Genomic DNA, 12008 nt, shown 5'->3' with positions numbered 1-12008 from the left:
CAATCCCAGTAAGGTGATCATCCCTTTCTTATTTCTCAGTTCCACCCAAATAACTTCCCTGGATGTATTTCCAGGAATATCCTCCCTCAGCACAGCTGTAATGCTATCCCTTATCAAAAATGCCACTCCCCCTCCTCTCTTGCCTCCCCTTCTATCCTTCCTGTAGCATTTGTATCCTGGAACATTAAGCTGCCAGTCCTGCCCATCCCTGAGCCATGTTTCCGTAATTGCTATGATATCCCAGTCCCATGTTCCTAACCATGCCCTGAGTTTATTTGCCTTCTCTGTTAGGCCTCTTGCATTGAAATAAATGCAGTTTAACTTATTAGTCCTACCTTGTCCCTGCCTGCCCTGACTGTTAGACTCACTTTTGTTCTCAGCTGTACCCATCTCAGATCGATCTCTTTCCTCACTATCTCCCTGGGTCCCACCACCCCACCTCACTATTTTAAATCCTCCCAAGCAGTTTTAGCAAATTTCCCTGCCAGTATATTAGTTCCCTTCCAAATTAGGTGCAATCCGTCCTTCTTGTACAGGTCACCTCTACCCCAAAAGAGATTCCAATGATCCAAAAATGTGAATCCTTCTCCTCAGCCATGCATTCATATGCTCTATTTTCCTATTCCTGCCCTCACTAGCTCGTAGCACTGGGAGTAATCCAGATATTACTACCCTTGAGGACCTCCTTTTTAAATTTCTGCCTAACTCTCTGTAATTTCCCTTCAGTGTCTCAACCTTTTCCCTTCCAATGTCATTGGTTCCAATGTGGACAATGACCTCCTGCTGCCCCCTCTCCTCCGTGAGAACATTCTGCACCCTCTCTGAGACATCCTTGATCCTGGCACCAGGGAAACAACACACCATTCTGCTTTTTCTCTGCTGGCCACAGAAACGTCTGTCTGTACCTCTGACTACAGAATCTCCTAACACAATTGATCTCTTGGAAGCCGACGTACCCCTTGTTGCATTAGAGCCAGTCTCAACACCAGAAACTTGGCTGTTCGTGCTATGTCCCCCTGAGAATCCATCACCCCCTAGATTTTCCAAAACAGCATACCTGTTTGAAATGGGTATATCCACAAAAGACACCTGCTCTAGCTGCCTATCTCTCTTACCCTTCCTGGGGGATCACCAAATGTGAGCTGATAGACCCTCCTGATAGGTTGCATGGTAGCCCCCAGACCATCTACTGGTCAAGACCTGTCTGTATATACCATAGCAAGTTCCACATTCTCATTACTCTCTCAATAAAACAGATTTCCCTTGAATTCCCTATTACATTAATTAATGACTGTCTTATATTTACAGACACAATTATCTGGAAATACACAGATCTGGCAGCACCTTGAATCATAGAATCCCGACAGTGCAGTAAGAGGCCATTCAGCCCATCGGGTCTGCTCCGACCCTCCAAAGAGCATCCCACCCTGATCTAGGCCCCTGATTCTATCCCTGCAACCTCACAGATACCAGGGCCAGTCCATCCTGTTCCTGTGAGGAAACAGTGGTAACCACTGTGCCACTGCACCATCCCACCTATGGAGACAGACAGCGATTATTTCAGATCTTGCCACTGAAATTGTCTGATCAGTTGGTTAGTTCCAGGACAGTTTGTCTTTGTTCCAGATTTCCACCATCCCCAGTGTTTTGCTCATTTTATAATGGCCTCATGCATAAATAAAGAACATATTTTCCTTTAAATAACTCTACTTTGTATTTCCAACAAACAGAAGGTTGCTTCATTATTTTCAAATTCAGATCACTGATACCAGGTTTCACACAGACTTACCAAACGTCCTAGATTGTAGTAGCAGTCTGGATATTTTTTTCTGTATTTTATTGCTGTCCAATAACTCCTTTCAGCTTCTTCGAATTTGTTCAAACTATTCTGCACAATTCCTAAATTCATCCAGGCAGCAGCAAAATCAGGTCTGTTCATCGAGAAGAAGGTGAGAACAAGGTACTGCACAACCGTGTGATATAGAATGTACAGCTCAGAAACAGGCCTTTCAGTTCAAATAGTCTTTACTGGTGTTTATCCTTCACATCAGCCTCTTCCCATTTGCACAAGAACATCAAACAGAACCTGGAGTAAGCCATCTGCCCCCTTCAGTTGATTTTAAATAAGATCACGGATGATCTAGTCCAACTATACCTTCCCGCATCATCCCATTATCCGTCAATTCCCTTAATGTCTCATAATCTCCATCACTGATTTCAATATATTCAATGACTGAAAATCAATTGCTCCCTGGGGTAGAGAGTTCTAAAGATTCACAAGCCTTTCATTCTATTAAATTTTACTCATCTCAGACTTAAATTGCCAATATTGTGTATTCTGACACTGTGGTCCAATGGTCTAGATTCTCCAGTCACAGGGACACAGCCTTCTGCGCATCCACACTGTCAAGTCTCTTAACCATTTTACGTGCTTAAATCAGCTCATGTCTCCTTGACTCAGCTGGAGAATGTGGACCTAGTCTAATCAATCTCTCCACAAACAATAATTGCCTCATTCCAGAAATGAACCTTGTTGCACCTGCTCTCAGGTAGGAATATTGATGAGGGAACCGAAATTGCACCTACTAAATCAGAAAGTACTCCAAATCTTTATGTATAATATTATATTCCTTTCCTCCTTGTGTTCACCTAGCTTCAAGTGTTTTATGGATGATATGTACGATCCTGTGGCAGCAGTGAATTCCACATTCTCAGCACTCACTGAGTAATGAGATATCTCATGAATTACTTATCACAGTAATTATGACCCCTAGTTTTCGGTTTCCCCTCAAATTACACATAAATTGAGACGTACTGAATGGCTACAGCTCTGGAAAGCAACTCCTCTGCTTCATGTAGTTCCTTCCTTTCCTTAAGGATGTTTCCTAGATTGTTCATAGCGTGGACATACTTTGGGTTGAGTCTGAAAAATAAAGGTTTCTGAAATTTCCACCACAAATAAAATTCTTTCCAATTAAAGAGTTACTGTGCACCTTCAACAATATAAAATAACAAATAGAGTGAGATGGAAGAATACCTGACAGCTTCTCTATAGTACTGGATCGCAGATATTTCTTTTCCTCGGTCAGCTAGATTTTTGCCAACATTGTAGTGTACCTGCACAAAAGGAATGCTATCAGTACTGAATTACAAGGCTGTATAATCCAGTCCAAAGACATAGTGACCAGCATTAGCCATGGCTCAGTTGACTACTTTCTCACCTCTAAGTCAGCAGGTTGTGACTTGAGCACTAAATCAAGGCCGACTCTGCACTATTGAGGGACCGAAAGATAGCACGAGGTGTCAAACTCAGAATATCCTCTCAGATCGATACAAAAGATTTGTAGCACTATTTTGAAGCAACGCAAGGCAGTGCACCCTGGCATTCTCACCAATATTTAACCTTTCAACCAATATCACTTGGAAGCAGATTATGTGGTTGTGATCAGATTCTTGTTTGCAAGGCATGCTGTGCATAAAACAGATATGGTATTTTCTACATCAGAACACTGACAATACTCTGAAAAGTACTTCATTGACTGTAAAGTATTTAATGTCCTGATGCTGTGAAAGGTGTCATTGAAAATCAAATATTTTATTCCACAGTCAACACATTGTCAACATTATATTGCCAAGTAAATTAAATACAACCTCTCAGAAAAAAATTATTCATAATTTAGTCAGCAAATAAGAACATAAGAGCTAGGAGCAGGAATAGGCAATTCAGCCTCTCAATTGGCCATTTAATACGATCATTGCTGATGCCACCCTGGCCTCAGCTCCACTTTCCTGCCTACTTTCCATAACCCCCCCCCAAACCCATTACTCATTAAAAATCTGAGTAAATTTAAGGAGGAGATGGACAATGTCCCAGCATCCTTTAAACTCTGGAGTAGTAAATTCCACAGACTCGCAACCTTTTAACAGAAATAATTTCTCCTCATCTGTTTTAAATCTGTTACTCCTTATCCGAAAACTATGACCTCTCGTTCCAGATTGTTACATGAGGAAACATGTTCTGTGCATCTACTTTGTAATTCCTTTTAGCAAGTTACATATCTCAATTAGATCTGCTTTCATTCTTCTCAGCTCGAGGGTACAGGTCTAAACTGCTTAATCTCTCTTCGCAAAGCAAACTCCACCTCTGGAATCAATCTAAGGAATGTTCTCTGTACTGCCTCCAATACAACTACATCTTTCCTTCAGTTGTAAGGAAAATTGTATACAATACTTGAGGCGAGGTCTCACTAAAGGCTTGTATGGTTGCAGCAACACTTTCCGACTTTTGTATTCTGCTCCTTTAGCAATAAATGCCAAAATTCCATTTATCTTCCTCATTACCCACTGAACCTGCATTCTAGTTTTCTGCGATTCAAGTACAAGGACAGCAGATCCCTCTGCATCAAAGCACTCTGAAGTTTCTGTCCATTTAGATTATACATTGCCGATTCCTCCAAACAAAACGGATAACCTCACACTTATCCATGTTAAGTTTCATCTACCAAATTTGACCTATTCGCTGACCTATCCATATCCATTTGTAAAATGTTTATTTCTTCATTGCAATTTACGTTGCCACCTGTTTAGTATAATTTGCAAATCTGGCTACTGTACTTTCTATGCCTGCAGTCAAATCATTATCTTCTATTACAACTTATTTAAATGAATATTTCTTGAACATTTGCATTTAGTTTCTTTTCTCCAAATAAGTATACATGCTTACTTTAGCATTGAAGGGACATACAGATAATGCACTTGTGAAAAGATCTTCTTCTGTTCTCCAATGGCAACTGCGCCGGAAACACTGCATAATATTCAGAATTACCAAGCCTGCCACCGCAAGAGAGATGATGTTCTAAAGAAAATCAGAGCAAGAATTAAAGAAAGTGCTTCAAAATCTACTTTAAGCTTCTTTTTTCATGATAACAAGTTAATACAGGGATGGAAAAGTAAAACGTTTGTGCCTACCTTGAATCTCCTGCCATGTCTTGACAAGATGCAAATGCCATAAGACAAGAGCATGCAATACCCAGCGCTGGAGAGATAGATCACCCGCTCTGCAATCACAAACCCTACTCGGAAGAAAATGTTTGATGCAGGAAGGAATGGGATGACCAGAAGTGTGATTCCAGTGGCAAGGATTCTGTAAAATGTATCCAAAAACAATTGCGCATGAATTTAGATAACCCAGTTGAGAAATTCTCTGGAGAGAGATGCATGTTACCATAAAATTAACTCATCTCTTTCTCTCACCCATACGTACACAAACAAAAACACACCCAATCCAATCTCATTAAGTGGTTAACAACATGAGTCACAAGATTTAATAAGGAACAAAATTACCAAGGATACTGGCATGGTGGCTCACTGGTTAATACTATTGTGTCACAGCGCCAGGGATGTGGGTTCAATTCCACCCTTGGGTATCTATCTGTGTGGAGTTTGCACGTTCTCCCCATGTGACTTCACCTGATGAAGGAGCAGTGCTCCGTAAGCTTATGATTTCAAATACACCTGTGGAACCATAAGCTGGTATTGCGTGACTTCCGACCTTGTCCACCCCAGTACCTCCACATCATGGATACCAAAAATGTGCAGGTTGGGCAGACTGACCATGCTAAATTGCCTGTCGTGTCCTGGAATGTGTAGGCTAGGTGGATTAACCATAGGAAATGCAGGGTTGCAGAGATAGGGTGGGGGTGTTAGATGCTCTTTAAGTGTCAGTGTGGACCCTAATGGGCCAAATGGCCTGCTTCCACACAGTAGGGATTGGTGATAATGTCCCTACCTCTGAGTCAGCAGACCCAGGTTCAACTCCCACCTGTTCCAAATGTGTGCAGTAACATCTCTGAACAGGTTGATTAGAGAATACATTATCAAAGGGTGACGGCATTAATTGCTTCTGATACATTCGCAATCTGCCCTTACCCAAGAGTCAGAAGACTTTACTTGTAAATCAATGTGCAGCCTTACAGGAAATAATACCTTATTTTCAGAAAGTGATGGTTTTTTCAGGTACATACTTAAGAAGAACACCCTACCTATCAGTGCACCATTGACCAAGCTGAACTCAAGAAAAGCACCTCAATGATGAGATTATGTCAGGGTCATAAGTACAAGATAGTCACCAACAAATCCAAACAGCAGTTCTCTACTCAAGTAGTATTTGAGGTGAACAAAAAATGCATTTTTGGAGATCTTGATCATCTCCAAGAAAAGATAGCTGAACTGGAATTTTCTTTATCGAGTGGAGAGATTGTGAAACTTGCTAACATGGGTTGAGGTGAATTTAGATGATACAAAGGGATATAGACCAGTTGCAGATATGGGCGGAGAAATGCAGATGGTGTTTAATCTGGGTAAGTGTGAGATGTTGCACTTTGGGAGATCAAATATCAAGGAAAAGTATATAGTTAATAGCAGGACCCTGGATTACATTAATGTACAGTGAGATCTTGGGATTCAAGTTCATATCTCCCTGAAAGTGGCTACACAAGCAGATAGGGTGGTAAAAAAGACACATGGCAAGCTTGCCTTAATCGGTCAGGGATGTCACGGTGCAGTTTTAAAAGACTTTGGTTAGGCCACACTTAGGAGTATTGTGTTCAATCCTGGTCGTCACATTACAGGAAGGCTGTGGAGGCTTTGGAGAGGTTCCCCAGGATGCAGCCTGGATTAGAGGGTATGAGCGAAAAGGAGAGGCTAGCAAAACTTAGATTGTTTTCTCTGGAGCGGCAGAGGCTGAAAGGAACTTGATAGAAGTCTATAAAATTATGGCATTCAGAGATATGGTTGACTGTGAGAATCTTTTCTCAGAGTTGAAATGTCAAATACTAGAGGGGGATGCATTTAAGGTCCGGGGGGAGGTTTAAAGGAAATGTCAGGGGCAATTTTTTTACACTGAGAGGAGGAGGAGTCAAACACGTTGCCAGGAATGATGGTGGGGGCGGATATATTAGGGGTGTTTAAGGAACCTTTAGGTAAGCATGTGAATATGCAAGGAATAGAGGGCAGATAGATGAGACTAGTTTAATTCGACGTCACGTTCAGCACAATATTGTGGGCCGAAGGGCTGTTCCTGTTCTGTACTGTTCTACATTTTATCAATGTATTTAAAGAGAATAGTTGAACACAAGGCAGAAAAGAATAGAAAGAGGACTTGATAGGGTGAGAAGGCAATGCATAGAGCTTAAACAACAACATGGGTTGAATAATGCAGTAAACCTGTTTTTGTCTGTGATAAATTCTATGTAATTAATTTTTCAAGAGCATATAGATTCCCCTTCAAATGAATGGTTGTCATCCAAGAATTGGCACATTCAATATAATATCCAAGTGGATATTCTCTGATAAGACTTGGGCCAACAGAAAGATAATTGTTTTGAAATTCTTCTCTCCTTTGCATTTCTCCCATTTATTACTTCTCTCAGAAGACTGATATAAACTATAACAAAGACTATTTGCTTGTGTACTACCCAGTACCTAGATTAAGAATAGGTCTTAAGAGCAAGCCACTTGCCCTACCTCATTTTGCAAATCATACAACACAGGAGACCATTCAGTCCACTTGTTAACGCTGACTCTTTGAGCAGTGAAGCGGTATTAATCTTCAGACTCCAAAGACTTGTAAATATCAGATTACAACAGGATCTTGACTAGATGGGCCAATGGGCTGAGAAGTGGCAAATGGAGTTTAATTCAGCTAAATGCGAGGTGCTGCATTTTGGGAAAGCAAATCTTAGCAGGACTTATACACTTAATGGTAAGGTTCTAGGGAGTGTTGCTGAACAAAGAGACCTTGGAGTGCAGGTTCATAGCTCCTTAAAAGTAGAGTTGCAGGTAGATAGCCTAGTGACGAAGGCGTTTGGTATGCTTTCTTTTATTGGTCAGAGTATTGAGTATAGCAGTTGGGAGGTCATGTTGCAGCTGTACAGGACATTGGTTAGGCCACGGTTGGAATATTGCGTGCAATTCTGGTCGCCTTCCTATCGAAAAGATGTTGTGAAACTGGAGAGGGTTCAGAAAAGATTTACGAGGATGCTGCCAGGGTTGGAGGATTGAGCTACAGGGAGAGGCTGGCTGATGCAATTGCAACATTTAAAAGGCATTTGGATGGGTGTATGAATAGGAGGGGTTTGGAGGGATATGGGCCAGGTGCTTGCATGTGGGACTAGATTAAGTTGGGATAAGTGGTCGGCATGGACAAGTTGGACCGAAGGGTCTGTTTCTGTGTTGTACATCTCTATCCATTATCTTTTCTACTCTTACCCTTTTGAAAGATACGACTGAATGTGGTTCCTTTCGGGGAGAGCATGCCAGATCACAACTAATTGCATTAAACAAAATTCTTCATCTCTCCTAAATAGTTTGCAAACCTTCTTGCATCAGAGTTCCTACGGTTAATGATCCTCCTGCTTTTATTTGTTATCTCCTTAATTATTCTACCAAAGCTTTTCACATATCTCAACATCGCTACTAAACCACCCCTTAACCCTCTTTGATTAAGTTGCAAGGGAGGCCTTATAGAAATCAAGAATGTACCACGCAGAACAATAAAACATTAGAGGAAACATTGACCATGACTTCAAATCCAAACACGTCGACCACATGGAAACTTTGCAACTGGCAGCTCTAAACACATCAAAACTAGACACCTTACCTTTTTTCATCTGGGTTCATGGAGAATAAAGCTTGAAATATTATCCCAATGAGGACGATCCAAAATACGAGGGGGGCAAATATTCTAATGTCTCCAACTGATTTAATCAGAGGTAAACAGCCCATTGACCAATCAAAGCACAGCCACCAGGGACAGACAAGTAACCACGTGCTCAAAGAGTAGTAGTAATTATAATTAATGGCCTGATAAAACAAAATAAAGCAAGCATAACATTAGACTTTAGTATTGCAATGAATTTCGACATTACCAGTGCTAACATAGTTGAAGATCAATTGTATAACATAGCAATATTCTATACCAGAAGCAAAGCTAACTTACCCAGTGTAAGACTGAAATCATTACCATTTGTCTTATATAACGGGTGTCAGTGAGAAACCTGCAAGGAGTGATAATTTGTGATTTTGATAGTGATAGTGGTTGGATAGTAAACCTGAACAACTGGTAATGCAAGCAACTCATCATAAAATCTAACAGTACAGGGAAGCAACCATTTGACCCATGTCCCCCGTACCAGATTTTTGTAAGAAATGTCTAGTTAGTTCCACCACCCTTGATCTTTATTCTGCAAACATTTTTCTTTTCAAGTATTTCTCCAATTCCCAAATTAATGCTATTACCGAATCTGCTTCTACTGCCCTTTCAGGCAGTGCATTCTAGATCACAACTCGCCACTTAAAAAAAGATCCCCCTATGGATTGTGTGTCAATGTCTTTAAAAACTGTGCCTTCTGGTTACCAAACTGCCTGCCAGTGGAATCTCTTTCTCTACTCCAAAAAGATCAACCACAGCTTGTCACTATACATAACTGAAATCATACCTGGTAAAACTCTGGTAAATCTTCTCTGCATTCACTCCTCAGCATTGACATCTTTCTAAAATGCAGTGCCCAAGATTGGAAACAATACCCCAGTTGGGGCCTAGCCACTGTTTATGAAGGGTTACTGTAAATTCCAGCATCAGACTTTCTCTCCAAATTGAAAAAAGATTGACAAAAGCAGTAGGAAGTGCACACGTTAAAATTTCCAACATACGAAAATCACAACAGCATGCATTCAGGGGGAATTCAGAGCAAGGAAGGAACAGAAAGATATACTCATGATCGGAGAGGAGAGGTGGGAGGAGGTTTGTGTGCCACATAAACACCATAACAGTATTTGCCTTGTCATCTCAAAATAACATGTACACAACATAAACATTTCTAAATGTTAAATGCATTAGCCTGTGAACAATTTGATTTTTGATCATAAGAGTTCTTTCAAAAGCACCACTGTCATCTTACCCGCACAAGAGCATTATCTGCAAATGATGCTGGGTTATCCACTTCAGTGAAAACTGGGGGCCCTGTGCCCATGATCCGCCAGCGGACATACAGAAGGGCAATCCCGCCAGATGCCACCAGCAGAATGCGTGTAAAAAACCCTCTTTTCCACAGAAGTAGTATCTGAGGACGAGGCAAAATAGAACAGAAAAATAAAACAAATCAATGTAGCAACATACTTAAGCACACATACCAAGACAGCAGATTTAAATGAACATATATGAATGAAATATTCTGAGACACTTCACAGGAGCATTAGAAAGCAAACGTGGCATTGAACCACTTAAGAAGGTTTTACATTAAATGACCAAAAGCTTTGTCAAACAAGGTGGTCTTAAGCAGGGTCTTATGGAAGGAAAGTCAGCTGGAGGGGATTAGGACGCTGGGCCAAACAGGGTGAAGACACAGTCACCAATGATGACGTTGTTAAACTTAAGCATGCACGAGAAGCTAGAATTAGAAAAGCAAGGATATGTCATTGTGAGGCTGGGGGAGATTATACAGTTGGGGAGGGATGAAAACTTCGAGCAATTTGAAGAAAGGATGAGAATTTTAAAGTCAAGACATTGCATGATTAGAAGCGAATGTGGGCCAGTGAATAATCGGGGCGACAGGAAACTGCGACTTGCTGCAATTTAAGGCACATGCAGCAGTGTTTTGGAAGAACTCAAGTTCAGGATCGTAAAACAGGGGAGACCAACAAGGGGCAATTTGGCTGGTTGAGTTTAGAGGTAATGAAAGCATGAGGGTTTCGGCAATTGAAGTGTCATTCCAGTCATTTGAAACATTTCAAATTATCTTTCCACATGAATGAACTGAAGACCTCACATAATGTACCTTTATAATGTTATTTTAAAGAAAGATGCGCATTGTTTTACTATAGTTACCCATACAATTTACAGCACAGTGAAGTGCAGGAGTTCAGAGAGGGAATTTGAGAGCTTCAGACCCAAGCAGCTGAGGGCATGCCTCACATGGTGGAACAACTAAAAGTGAGGGTGGTAATAAACCAGAATTGGAGAAGTGCAGAGATGGGAGAGGGGCTGGATTTGATCTGACTTATTGAAGTCACATGGACCAAAGTATAGTGAAATGTTTGTTTTGTGAGCAGTACAGACAGATCATAGCAAACAAGGATATATACAGATTATAGGCTGCTTAGAAAGAGCGAGGCATACAAAGTTGTGGTTGCACAGGTGCACAAAACACGATCAACACCAGCAAGATCAATGTGATTTGAAGTTAGAGAGGTGCATTGAGCAATCTATTAGCAGCAGCTGTTCTTGACTTAATGGTTTGTGCATTCAAGCGTCTGTATCTTCTGCCTAATGGGAAAGGTTGTAAGACAGCATCACTGGAGTGGGAGGGATCTTTCATGATGTTGGCAGCCTTTCCATGGTAACAAGAAGTGTAAATGGATACAGAGATAGGGAGGGTCAAAGCCATGGAGGGAATTGATAACTGAAGATTGAAAATTTTAAAACCAGTATTGCCAGATCTGAGCCACTGAAGGTCAGTGAGCACAGGGATGATGTACAAACAGAATTTAGTGCAGGGAAGGACATGTAAACAAAATCTTAGTTAAACTTGGAAGTTGTGTGGCCAGTCATAGAACACTGGAATAATAAAGTCTGGAGATAATGAAAACATGGGCGGCACGGTGGCTAGCACTGCTGCCTCGCAGCGCCAGAGACCCAGGTTCAATTCCCGCCTCAGGCGACTGACTGTGTGGAGTTTGCACGTTCTCCCCGTGTCTGCGTGGGTTTCCTCCGGGGGCTCCGGTTTCCTCCCACAGTCCAAAGATGTGCAAGTCAGGTGAATTGGCCATGCTAAATTGTCCGTAGTGTTAGGTAAAGGGGTAAATGTAGGGGTATGGGTGGGTTACGCTTCAGCGGGTCGGTGTGGACTTGTTGGGCCGAAGGGCCTGTTTCCACACTGTAAGTAAGTTTCCACACTGTAAGTAATCTAATCTAATCTAATCTAATCTAATGGATAAAGGTTTCAACAGCA

General features: G+C 41.3%; 1 protein-coding gene across 1 annotated transcript in view; it reads right to left on the bottom strand.

Moving 5' to 3' along the window:
* Positions 1 to 12008, bottom strand: part of tmtc4 (transmembrane O-mannosyltransferase targeting cadherins 4) — a 45311-nt gene that overhangs the window by 20158 nt on the left and 13145 nt on the right. Inside the window, exons 8-14 of the mRNA XM_043691280.1 lie at positions 9960 to 10121; positions 8660 to 8862; positions 4969 to 5143; positions 4724 to 4855; positions 3038 to 3117; positions 2816 to 2923; positions 1790 to 1931 (exon numbers count right to left, since the gene is read on the bottom strand). Of these exons, the coding sequence (XP_043547215.1) occupies positions 1790 to 1931; positions 2816 to 2923; positions 3038 to 3117; positions 4724 to 4855; positions 4969 to 5143; positions 8660 to 8862; positions 9960 to 10121 (1002 nt within the window). The remainder of the gene's footprint in view (positions 1 to 1789; positions 1932 to 2815; positions 2924 to 3037; positions 3118 to 4723; positions 4856 to 4968; positions 5144 to 8659; positions 8863 to 9959; positions 10122 to 12008) is intronic.

The sequence above is a fragment of the Chiloscyllium plagiosum genome, chromosome 6, assembly GCF_004010195.1.
Source record: "Chiloscyllium plagiosum isolate BGI_BamShark_2017 chromosome 6, ASM401019v2, whole genome shotgun sequence".
Lineage (NCBI taxonomy): Eukaryota > Metazoa > Chordata > Chondrichthyes > Orectolobiformes > Hemiscylliidae > Chiloscyllium > Chiloscyllium plagiosum.
This window is presented reverse-complemented; position numbering and strand designations above follow the sequence as displayed.